Raw genomic sequence first — 13,426 nt, 5'->3', positions numbered from 1 at the left:
AGTGCAAACTCTTCAGCAGGTATAAATTAAATAAAAACACACTTGTTTATTTGAGATAAATATTATTATGTCTAAGCTTATTAAATACAGTACACAATCCATTATACCTTCCCAGTTAATTTCCAGTTAATTTGTAATGGTTTGTATTTTCTGACAATTTATCATAAAAGGTTATTTAATATGTTGCTTTGCATGACCACTTTGTGTGATAATTCATCTTAAAGTCAATCGAAAATGAAAATCTAAACAAAGATTAGTGTTGCATTATTTTATTATATATGAAAGCATTCTATACTTTATTCTATCTCTTTACATTCTACGAAACACATAGCAGATTATTTGCAGAGAATTCTAAAAGCAAATATATAAAACATTCTTTAAGGTTAGATCTGAAAAAGGTTCGTCCATGAAAATGGCAGAGGAGCTGATACCTGTTGCAGGCATGTTTGGGATTTTTGCCATAGCTCCATCTGTAGTTTTGCACTTCATGTTGTTGTTGTTGTTGTTGTTGTTTAATGTTTTTTTTTTTACTACATTACTAATTTGTGCAGACGTATTTGCACTTTAGCTAGTGTAGAAGCAGATGCAGACACAAGATTTTCCACTGATGTACTGGTAGTGTGTTTTTTGTTCTGTTGTTGTAGTAGCTGATCCAGATTAGATTGTTTGATACACATCTTAAAAAAAATAATAGGGCTTAAATATGTGATGGTTTCCTCTTTGCAATATATTTGGCTAATATGGAAGAAGGTAGTGAATGTGGAATTTTAGCTACTTGACCAGTACAGCCAGTGGCTGTCCAAGGTAAAAATTTGCGTTCTGATTTGTTTGTTTGTTTGTTATTTCTATTTAATGTAAGAATTCCAGCTTGTTTAAAAGGGAAATGTTAGGAATTCCCAAAAACTGTCAGGAAAAGAAAAAGCAAATTCTAGATTTGATGTGGTGCTCGGTTGAACTTTAGTTGGTGGACCATTACACCCTTCTCCTGGAGTAGGGCTTTGTGTAGGAGTCTCAGTTTCTGAAGTTGATGATGGTTCATTGGATGGTATTGGTGAATTTGATGGTGAATCTTCTTGAGATGATGTAGTAGTAACAATCAATAGAGGAGTATTTCCATCAGTGGAAACAGCTTTAGAGGTTGCTGGTGATGTCCTGGTTGTTGAAGGTCCTGCAGTTGATGTAGTAGGTATTACCACTGGGGTAGTCTTTTCTGATGATGTAGGGGTGGCCGATGTTGTAGTGGTTGGTGGAAGATTTGCAGAGGATCTACTTGTTCCCACTGGAGCAATGTTTCCAGTGGTAGAGGCAGCATTAGAGATTCCTGATGATGTAATGGTTGTTGAAACTCCTGCTGGTAAAGTTGGCATACCCACTGGAGTTGTGGTTTTAGTACTAGAATCTGCATTACAGGAAGCTGATGGTGAAGTTGTGGAATGTTCATCAAATGTTGTGGTAATTATAACCTCTGGTGTAGTATTTTCAGGTGTAACAATTTCTTGATCGGTTGCTGATGGGGAAGTTGTTGAAAGTTCTTCAAATGTTGGAGTAGTTATAACCATTGTTGTAGTATGTATGCCTCCAGGAGTAAAAAAATCATCATTTGTTGGTGGTGCTGTAGTTAATGGTAAAACTCCTCCAAATGATGTACTTTTATTAATCACTGGTGTAGTATTTTCATGCGTGGAAGCAGGATTAGTTGTTGTCGATGATGTAGTGGTTGTAAAAGTTTGTGCAGATAATATAGGAGGAATTACAACTGAAGTAGTTATTCCCAGTGTGGCAGGAGCATTAGAAGTTCCTGGTGATGTAGTGGTTGATGATGGTCCTGCAGTTGATGAAGTAGTTAGTTTAACTAAAGTTGTTGTTCCAGGTGTATATGTAGTAATTGAGGTTGCCAATGATGTACTTTTTGTTGAAGGAGCTGCAGTTGTTGCAGGAGTTATTACCACTGGAGTAACATTTCCAAGTGTGAAAGCAGCATTAGAGGTTGTTGATGATGTAGGAGTTGTAGGAGATACTGCAGTTGATTTAGTAGTTATGACCATTGGAGTAGTCTTTCCGGGAGTAGATACAATATTAGAGGTGGCTGATGTTGTAGTGGTTGCTGAAAGACTAGCAGAGGAGACTATACTTGTTCCCACTGGAGCGGTATTTCCAGGGGTAGAGGCAGCATTAGAGGTTCCTGATGATGTAGAGCTTGTTGAAACTACTGCTGGTAAAGTTATTGGCATAACCCCTGGAGTCATGGTTTTAGGACCAGAATTTGCATTACAGGAAGCTGGTAAAGTTGTGGAATGTTCATTAAATGTTGTAGTAGTGATAACCTCTGGTGTAGTATTTTCAGGGGTAACATCTTCATCACTGGTCGCAAATGGTGAAGTTGTTGAAGGTTCTTCAAATGATGTAGTAGTAGTTACTGCAGTTACTGGTAATACATCTCCAGATAATGTAGTTTTAATAATCACTGGTGTAGTATTTTCAGATGTGGAAGTAGCTTTAGAGGTTCCTGGTGATGCAGTGGTTGTTGATGGTCCTGCAGTTGATGAAGTAGTTATTACTACTGAAGTTGCAATTCGAGGCGTAGATGCAGTTCCTGATAATGTAGTTGTCATTGAAGGTCCTGTAGTTGATTTAGTAGTCAATAACACAGAAGGAGTATTTCCAGTTGTGGTCACAGCATTCGAGGTTGCAGATGATGATGTAGTTGTTGAAGGTACTGCAATTGATGTAGTAGGCATTACCACTGGAGTATTATTTCTAGTTGTAGAAGCAGCATTAGGGGTTGCTGATGATGCAGTAGTTGTTGAAGGTACTGCAGTTGATGTAGTAGTTATTACAACTGGAGTAGTGTTTCCAAGAGTAGAGACAGGATTAGAAGTGGCTGATGTTGTAGTGGTTGTTGGAGTTCCTGCTGTTGATGTTGTTGGCATGATCACTGGTGGTGTATTTTTGGTACTAGAATCTGCATTACAGAAAGCTGATGGTGAAGTTGTTGATTGTTCTTTAAATTGAGTAGTAGTTATAACCTCTGGTGTAGTATTTTCAGTAGTAACATCCTCATTACTGGTGGCTGATGGTGAAGTTGTTGAAGGTTCTTCAATTAATGTAGTTGTAGTTATAACCATTGTTGTAGGAATAAAAAAATCATCATTGGATGGCGGTGATAAAGTTGCTGGGAAACCCCCTCCAGCTGATGTAGTTTTAATAATGACTGGTGTAGTATTTTCAGGTATTGAAGCAGAATTAGGAGTTTTTTGTGATGTAGTGGATGATGACAATCCTGAACTTGATGTAGTAGTTATTAATACTGAAGTTGTAGTTTTAGGTGTTGATGCAGTACTTAAGGTTGCTGATGATGTAGTAGTTGTTGAAGGAGCAGCAGTTGATGTAGTAGTTATCACTGGAGTAATATTTCCAGCTGTGGACACAGCAGTAAAGGTTGTTGAAGATGTAGTTGTTATTAAACCTTTTGAAGTTGATGTTATTATCACGGGAGTATTATTTCCAATTGTAGAACCAGCATTAGAGGTTGATGATGATGTAATGGGTGTTGAACTTCCTGCAGTTGATGTAGGATAAATTACCAGCGGAGTGGTATTTCCAGATGTGGAAGCAGCTTTAGAGGTTGCTGATGCTGCAGTAGTTTTTGAGGGTACTGCAGTTGATGAAGTGGTTATAATCTTTTCAGAAGTAGAGACAAAATTGGGGTTGCCTGATGTTGTAGTGGTTACTGAATGACTAGCAGCGGATGATGTACTTGTTCCCACTTGAACAGTGTTTCCAGAGGTAGAGGCAGCATTAGAGAGTCCTAATGATGTAGTGGTTGTTGAAACTCCTGCTGATCCTGTTGGCATAATCACTGGTGTTGTATTTTTAGTTCTAGAATCTGCATGACAGGAACCTGATGGTAAAGTTGTTGAATGTTCTTCATATGGTGTAGTAGTTATAACCTCTGGTGTAGTATTTTCAGTAGAAACATCTTCATCACTAGTTGCTGATGAAGTTGTTGAAGGTTCTTCAAATGATGTAGTGGTGGTTATAATCATTGTTGTAGTATTTATATATCCAGAAGTAAAAAATTCATCATGGAATGGTGGTGCTGACGTTAGTGGTAAAACTCCTCCAGTTAATGTAGGTTTGATAGTCACTGGTGTAGTATTTTCGGGTGTGGTTTCTTGTGGTGTAGTGGTTGTTGATGGTTCTGCAGTTAATGAAGTAGTTATTACTCCTGAAGTTGTAGTTCCAGGTGTAGATGCAGTATTCATTGCTGATGATGTAGTACTTGTTGAAGGAGCTGAAGTCAATTTAATAGTTACCACTGGAGTACTATTTGCAGGTGTGGAAGCAGGATTAGAGTTTGTTTTTGTAGTGGTTGTTGAACTTCCTGGATAAATTACCAATGGAGTAGTATGTTCCAGTGTGGAAACAGCATTGGAGGTCGCTGATAATGAAGTGGTTGTTGGAGCTGCCGTTGATCTTGTAGTTGTTACCAGTGGAGTAGTATTTTCAGCTGTGGTCACAACATTTAAGGTTGCTGATGACGATGCAGTTGTTGAGTGTCCTGCAGTTGATTTAGTAGTTATTACAACTGGAGTAGTCTTTCTAGGAGTAGATATGGCTTTAGAGGTGGCTAATGTCATAGTGCTTGCTGAAAGACTAGCAGAGGATGATGTACTTGTTCCCACTGGAGTAGTGTTTCCAGGGGTAGGGCCAGCATTAGAGGTTCCTGATGATGTAGTGGTTGTTGAAACTCCTGCTCCTGATGTTGTTGGCATAATAACTGGACTTGTATTTATAGGACCAGGACCTGCATTACAGGAAGCTGATGATGAAGTTGTTGAATGTTCATCATATGGTGTGGTAGTTATAACCGCTGGTGTAGTATTTTCAGGGGTAACATCTTTATCACTAGTTGCTGATGGTGAAGTTGTTGAAGGTTCTTCAAGTGAAGTAGTAGTAGTTAAAACCTCTGTTGTAGTATTTGTGTATCCAGGAGTAAAAAAATCATCATTTGATGGTGGTGCTGTGGTTGATGTGAAAACTCCTCCAGGTAATGTAGTTTTAATAATAACTGGTGTAGTATTTTTAGGTGTGGATGCAGCATTCGTGTTTTTTGATGATAAAGTGGTTGTTGAAGGTCCTGAAGTTAATTTAGTAGTCATTACCACTGGTGGGGTATTTCCAGGTGTGGAAGCAGCATTGGGGGTTGCTGATGATGTAGTAGTCGTTGAAAATTCTGTAGTTGATGTTGGAGAAAGTCCAAGTGGAGTATTAGTTCTAGCTGTGGTCACAGCAATTGAGGTTGCTGATGATGATTTAGTGGTTGAACTTCCTGCAGTTGATGATGTAGTTATTATTAGTGGAGTAGTATTTCTAGCTGTAGAAACTGCATTAGAGGTAACTGATGATTTAGTGTTTTTTGAAGTTCCTGTAGTTGCCTGAGAAGAAGTTACTATTGGAACAGTATTTTTAGGAGTGGAGACATAATTTGAGGTGGCTGATGTTGAAGTTGTTCCTGAAAGACTAGCAGAAAGTGATGTACTTGTTAACATTGGAGCAGTGTTTCCGGGGGTGGAGGCAACATTAGAAATTCCTGATGATTTAGTGGTTGTTGAAACTCCTGCTCCTAATGTTGTTGGCAAGATCATTGGTGTTGTATTTTTAGTTCTGGAATCTGCATTACAAGAATCTGATGGTGAAGTTGTTGAATGCTTGTCAAATGTAGTACTTATAGCCTCTGGTGTAGTATTTTCGGGAGTTACATCTTTATCATTGGTTGCTAATGGTGAAGTTGTAGAAGGTTCTTCAAATGATGTTGTAGTTATAACCATTGTTGTAGGAATAAAAAAATCATCATTGGATGGCGGTGATAAAGTTGCTGGGAAACCCCCTCCAGGTGATGTAGTTTTAATAATGACTGGTGTAGTATTTTCAAGTGTGGAGCCAGAAGTAAAGGTTGTTAAAGGTGATGTAGAAGCAATTACAACTGGAGTTGTCATTCCTAGTGTGGAAGCAGCAATAGTGGATCTTGATGATGTAGTGGTTGTTGACGGTCCTACAGTTGATGTACTAGTTATTACTACTGAAGTTGTCATTCCTGGTGTAGATGGAACATTTGAAGTTGCTGACAATGTTGTGGTTGATGAAGGAGCTGCACTTGATATCGTAGTTATTACCAGTGGAGTATTATGTGCAAGTGTGGAAGCAGCATTAGAAGTTGTTGATATTGTAGTAGGTTTTGGAGCTGCAGTCGATGCTCCAGTTAATACCAGTGGCGTAGTACTTCCAGCTGTGGACACAGCCTTAGAGGTTCCTAAAGATGTAGTTGTTGTTAAAGGTCCTGCTGGTAATGTAGTTGGTTTAATCACTGGTGTTGTAATTTTAGGACCAGAATCCGCATTACAGGAAGCTGATGGTGAAGTTGTTGAGTGTTCTTCAAATAATGTAGTAGTTATAACCTCTGGTGTAGTATTTTCTTGAGTAGCATCTTCATCACTGGTTGCTGATGGTGACGTTGTTGAAGATTCCCTAAATGATGTAGTAGTTATAACCATTGTTGTAGTATTTGTGCTTCCAGAAGTAAAAAAGTCATCATTGGATGGTGGTGCAGAAGTAGATCTTTCTGTTGATGTACTGGTTGTTGGCAGTCCTGCATTTAAAGTAGACGTTATAACTGTTGGAGTAGTATTTGATGTTTTTAAAACAGTAGTGGCTGATGAAGTGATTAATGCTGTTGCCACTGTTGTTGCCAAGAGAGTGGTAATTGTGGAGGTGGAAGCAGTTGTTTCATGAATGTTATTGCTATTACCTACACATGAGTTGTTTTGATTTAAAATTGGAGGTGGATTGTCCTCTTCTGTAAATTCTTTCAAAGAGTCTTTTGTGAAAATCTCTCTTTTGCTTCTGTGTTTAGGATGATTTTGGGCACAGAGCACCTTTGCCTTGTATGAATTATCCAATATATCAATATACTGAAGTACAAGCACAGCCTGGTCCTGCAGGGAAAACAACATGAATTGTCTTTTTTATCAAACACCAAATAAAATGAAAATGTTATTTATTACAAATATTAAACCATGATAAAAGATTATTCAGCCAACCTACATCTATCCAAAAGCTGTACGAGAATAGGCATTCTTTATAACAAATTATGCTCTGGAAATTTTACCTATATGCCCATGGGAAACTGGGACCTTTGGGTTAAGATTTAAAGTAACATCCACTTATCCTATAGGAAAAAAAATATTCTAAAGAATTATTATAACATAAAATCAATTGACTAGAAAATATCCAGGCCTATACATTTTAGAACAAAGATAGATTTTTGGCATTTGGCCTCTTTACACCACCACACTAAATTTGAAAAATTCAAGATGGGAATAAAAAAGTTAGATATAAGTGTGTCTTTAACCATTTAGGAAGTACAGACATTTTCGCACACACACACACACACACACACACACACACACACACACACACACACACACACACTTTTGTGAAGAGTTAGCTGGCAAGCCCAGCAACAGCAAAAGGCCTGGAAGATCATGTAAAACAACTAAAATAGATGACTGGGGAATCCTGTCCATAGTAAAGAATAAAGCTTTCCCAATATCTAGCCAAGTAAATAACACTCTGGAGGAGATAGGCATCATTGTCTATAGTCCACAGTCAAGAGATGTCTTTATGTGTTGTAAAAATACAAGTGCTTCACAACAAGGTGCAAACCACTAGTAACTAGGGTCAGACCAATAAGAAACCTCTATTATCCCCCTTTATGTTCAAGATCTTAGAAAACATAGTAGTGCAGCAGCTATGTTCATATCAGGATTTAAGCTTTATCACAGCACAAAAAAAGGTCTGGTTAAGGTAGTAAACAACCCGCTATTGGCCTATGATCATGGTTGTGCATCTTTAGTTATGTTACTTGATGTTAGTGCAGCTTTTGACACCATTGATCATCGTTCATTGATCACAGATTAGAAAAGTTAGAAGGAATTAAAGAATTAAGCCTCTCCTGGCTCAGTTCCTATTTGACTGATCAGTATCAGTTTGTAGAAACTTAAATGGTGACTATGCTGCATGTTCTCAAACAAAGTTTGGTGTTCTACAGGGCTTGGTTTTAGGCCCACTGCTATTTTATCTATCATTGCATCATTCGTAAGCATAGTATTAGTTTTAACTGTTATGCTAATGATACATAGCTATATGTCGCAGCAGAACAAGGTGAGAAAAGCCATCTTAATAAAGAGGAATGTGTGAAGAGACTTGATGTTAATTAACTTCCTTTTGCTTAATCCTGACAAGACAGAGGTTTTAGTCATAGAACCACATGCAACTAGAAGTAAGCCTTCTGATCACACAGTAACTCTGGAAGTATAATAGTGCCAAAATCCTTCAAAGCAAAATAGCAGGTTGAATTACATGAACTGAAAAAAAAAACGTGTTGCAAAAAAAATGTTTGAAATTTTTGTCACTGCAATTTATTGTAATTGTATATTTCAAGTGAAAATGTAATTCAAGCATTTAAAATTCAAAGCAAAAATATTCAAGTTACTAAACTGCAGTTCAAAAATATTTTCAAGTGTTAAAAATACAATCTTCATTATTTTTCAATCTTACAAATTCAGGTAATAAAATTCAGGTCTTCACATCCGGGATATCACAGGAAGAGCAGTGGAGAGCCGATTGCTGCTGTCCGAGCCGCAGTGTACTTTAAAGTGTGCTTCCTGCTCCCTGTGTAGTCTACTTCTCACAAACTACTTACCGATCGGAACACAGCCCTCTTAACTTACAGGCCGGGTTGCCAGTTGCACAATAAACGGTGTAATGTGTTAAAATGATCCCTCTGCCGTAAACACTACGCGGGAAACCCATCGCTCGCGCGTGTGAATGAAACAGCGCCGGATTTGAATATAGTGTTTACAGCAGAGGAGTAATTTTAACACATTACACCTTTACTGTGCAACTGGCAACCCGGCCTGTTAGTTAAGAGGGCTGTGTTCCGATCGGTAAGTAGTTTGTGAGAAGTAGACTACACAGGGAGCAGGAAGCACACTTTAAAGTACACTGCGGCACGGACAGCAGCAATCGGCTCTCCACTGCTCTTCCTGTGATATCCCGGATGTGAAGACCTGAATTTTATTACCTGAATTTGTAAGATTGAAAAATAATGAAGATTGTATTTTTAACACTTAAAAATATTTTTGAACTGCAGTTTAGTAACTTGAATGTTTTTGCATTGAATTTTAAATGCTTGGATTACATTTTCACTTGAAATATACAACTACAATAAATTGTGTAGGACACACACACACACACCCCTGCGCGAGCACACACCTCTCTGCCCGAGCACACACACACACCCCTCCGCACAAGCACACACACACCCCTTTGCGCGAGCACACACACACACCTCTGTGTAAGCACACACACACACACACCCACTCCCATACGCCAGCACAAACACATACAAAAACTAAACAAAGAGGCTATAGAGAAAAAACATTGGCTCAGTTGTGATCACGTTACTCTCAGCATCAAAACAAGAAGTGCACGCATGCCACATGATACACAATGATATTTGCTACCGAAAAAATTTATACAATTTTTTGTGCTTTTCTTGGGGAATGCTCGCAAACTGGGTTACTCGCAATCCGAGGTTCCACTGTATTAAACTATAACTCAATTTTTAGTTGTTATTTTGATTATGACACTTAAGCCAAAACATTACACTTATATAAAACAAGTCCTTCAGAAACTACAAGAGAATTAACTGTTCATTAAAGATGAGAGGTTTGAATCCCACACAGAGACTTTTCTTTCTGGGAAACATCCAAGAAACGGGGTACCAGCAGTAAAGTATCAGCAGCAAAGGACTGGCCAATCCACAAAACAATCAAAGAACTACAATGCTTTCTTGGATTTGGAAATTTTAATTAAAGATTCATTAAAAACTTTATTCTTGTTCCTGCTCCTCTGACAAGCCTTTTGGAAGGAAATAATGAAAGGTTCTCATGGTCTCCAGAAGCTGACATGGCATTTCTTTGCCATGCTGCTTTGTGATGATGTAAATCGTTAAAAGCGCTATACAAATAAAAAATTTGAATTGAATTTCATAAAATTAAAGGAAGTATTCATCAGAGTGACCATTCTCAAGTACCCAGACCCCTTGACCCCTCTCATAGTAGAAGTGGATGCCTCCGAGAATGGAGTTGGGGCAAGGCTCTCACAAAGATTCAGTGAAAATTCATTTTGCATGAATGTAAATGAAAATGGGGGCGGAACTTTTTCTTACAAAGCCACAACGTTATGGAATAGTCTACCAAATAGTGTTCGGGACTCAGACACAGTCTCAGTGTTTAAGTCCAGGCTAAAAACCTATTTATTTAGCCAAGCATTTTTATAAATAGATTTGCCATAGGTAAAGGAGCAGATCTGGGGGACTCATGGACGTAGAGTATTATGGTGAACTGGTATGTTTGGATGCTGTCTTCCTCACTCTCATTGATCACTCAGGTTTGCTGACGGTGAGGTGATTGTTTGCTTTACATCTCAGTTTCCCCTCATGTTTGTGTTTCCTTCTGGCTCTCCCTTTTAGTTATGATGTCATAGTTAGTCCTGCCGGAGTCTCTGCTTGCACTCTACAGTTAATATACATTCACATTATACATTGTGTGACTGCGACCAGACCTAACTGTTATCTCTCTCCTTTCCTCTCTCTGTCGAGCTACACATGTCGTTCCTGAGCTGCCAGTGATCCAGACTCCCTCTGCCCTCCGGACCTGTCTGACCCATCCTGGTGCCCCGTTTCTAGTTGAAGATCTCGTCACATGGATGCCCCGTGTGTCTCTCTGGCATGCGTCTGGTGTCTGGGGATGGTTTCACTCTACCATGAAGACCTGGCCTCGACTGGTGTTGACAGCTGTTTCTCTGAGGACTTGGCTGCAGTAGCTCAATAGTTCAGGACTGGAATTAGACAAGTCTACCTGAGTCTCCAATAACTACCTGGACTCCATATTAACATTAATTAACATCTCCTGTTATACTGAACTTCCAGCCTCCTAACACACAGTATGAATGGTTCCTCTCAAGGTTTCTTCCTATTACCATCTCAGGGAGTTTTTCCTTGCCACTGTCGCCCTCGGCTTGTTCACCAGGGATAAACCGACCATTTTGATTCATACAAATTCACATTTCATACAAACTTAAATAATTCTTTTGATTGTGTAAAGCTGCTTTGCGACGATGACAGTTGTTAAAAGCGCTATACAAATAAAATTGAATTGAATTGAAATGGTAAAAAAAACTATCTTCAGCAGAAAGAAACTACAACGTTGCAAATTGAGAGCTTTTAGTGATTTGAATAGTGAACACTTACTAGAAGGGACTGAACTCCCATTTATTATACAGATCACAAAAACCTAGAGTATATCAAATCTATAAGAAGAATGAATGAATGTCAAGTGCAATCGTCTCTTGGGAAACAACAATTATGGGGTTTATCGATGGAATCTCAAAATTTGTATGTCTAATTCCCCTACCCAACTTAACCAGCACTTTCAAAACAGCTTATGTCATTAGATACTTTGGCCTCCCCAAAGAAATACTCATTGATAGTGGTCCTCAATTAACGTCACTCATATGAGGAAGGACTTCGAATATACACATGTGCTATACAAATAAAGTTTAATTGAATGGAATTGATTTAATAAAATTCTTGTTGTGAGCGCTGTCACAACCATGTTAAGGCACATAATTAATTACACTTTCGACTTTACACATACAGTATATATATATATATATATATATATATATTTTTTTTTTTTTTTCCTATTAGCATTTTGTCTTCTTACGTCCTTTTTCCTTTTCAAGATCATGAACAGTGTATGTGATGAATAAAATAAAATTTAGATTTTGAATTTGATTTAAAAAAAAGCAAGATGCTGGGAAGTATTTGCACACATGCCTCCAAAACTATTCCAAGAATTTGACATTGTATTCCATGTGTATGAACTTTGCTTTGATTTCTTGACTGTGTGTTTGCTTGCTCTCATCTAACCTGTTTGCTGATTGCCCAAACACAGCTTGTGATTTAACCTTGCATTTGAATTATCTGTGTTTGATTTGACTATCGTACTACAATAGTAAAAATTTTTACCTGCACTGTGCAAGTAACACATAGGTATGTAATATGTTTAGCTGGGTACAAACCAAATAAAGCATCAGCGACATACAGTAACACCAACATACAAACATTTTTTTTATTTATTGGGGGAGAAAAAGCTTTCCAAACCTATTTACCCCTTTAAGACCAAGTAAGAAACAAAGTAATTGATATGTATCAGTCTAGAAAGGGTTACCAAGCCATTTATAAGGATTTGGGACTCCAGTGCACCACAGTGAGAGCCACTGTCTACAAATAGAGAAAACTTGGAACAGCAGTGCACCTTCCCAGGAGTGGCTAGCCCACCACAATTACTCCAAGAGCGCAACGACGACTCATCCAGAAACTCATATCAAAAGACAAAAAAGAGAGCAACATTCAAAGAACTGCAGGTCTCACTTGCCTCAGTTAGGGTCAGTGTTCATAATTTAGGAATAAAAAAGTAGACTGGAAAAAAATGTAGTAGTGCACTTTTATGTACTGTACTGCTTTATGCAGCAGGACAAGATTACTAAAACACATCAGCAAGTCCACCTTTGAATGGGTTAAGAAAGTAAAATCCTCCAATGTGGGTATATTGTATTAAACATGACGTGTAATATGTTACACCTAATGTAAAAAATTATGTTTTTTTTATTGGAGGGGGGTGTTATAAACCCAAATATTAAAGAAACAGATAAGGTCTTTAGTTATCATTTAAAGATTGAGACTTGGTTGTGTGGACATCCAGAAGGAGGTCATTTCACCACCTATTTGCCAGAACAGAAAACAGTCTAGATGCATGTCTTCCTCGATCTCCGGTGGTGAGACCAGGCGAGCAGTGCTGGAGGATCAGAGGGAACGTGGTGCAGGGTGTGATTAGAAATAAGAATTAAGAGTGCTGGGCTGTTTTTTCGTTTTGTAGGCAAGCATCAGGGTTTTGAATTTGATGCAGGCATCTACAGGAAGCCAATGCAGGGAGGGGGGGGAAGCGAGCTAGGAGAACTTGGGAAGGATGAAAACAAGACGTGCAGCTGCATTCTGGATCAGCAGCAGGGGGTAAATGGTGGACAAAGGCAGACCTGCGTCGCACTCTTGAAATAACTGAACAAGCACCTGAGAAGCCTGAGTAGAAAAAAAAGGTGAATTCTTCAAAAAAAACAACAAAAAAAAACAAGTAAGGTTAGCAATGTGTAGGAAAATTGACAGTTGATTGTCCAGGTTTACCCCAAGATTGTTGGCAATGACTGATAGAGTAATCTGATTTTTTTCCCCAGGGAGATC

General features: G+C 38.4%; 1 protein-coding gene across 1 annotated transcript; it reads right to left on the bottom strand.

Moving 5' to 3' along the window:
- Positions 1-263: 263 nt before the first annotated feature.
- LOC128509252 (mucin-5AC-like) lies at positions 264-3,854 on the bottom strand. The gene has a single exon (XM_053480890.1). It carries the CDS (start codon positions 3,852-3,854, stop codon positions 873-875), a length of 2,982 nt encoding a protein of 993 aa, XP_053336865.1. The 3' UTR covers positions 264-872.
- Between the last annotated feature and the right edge of the window lie 9,572 nt (positions 3,855-13,426).

Source organism: Clarias gariepinus, chromosome 2 (assembly GCF_024256425.1).
Source record: "Clarias gariepinus isolate MV-2021 ecotype Netherlands chromosome 2, CGAR_prim_01v2, whole genome shotgun sequence".
Classification (NCBI taxonomy): domain Eukaryota; kingdom Metazoa; phylum Chordata; class Actinopteri; order Siluriformes; family Clariidae; genus Clarias; species Clarias gariepinus.
This window is presented reverse-complemented; position numbering and strand designations above follow the sequence as displayed.

Excerpts from the sequence above, each read along its gene's own strand:
- LOC128509252 (XM_053480890.1), bottom strand. The coding sequence starts at position 3,854 with ATGCCAACAGGATCAGCAGGAGTTTCAACAACCACTACATCATTAGGA.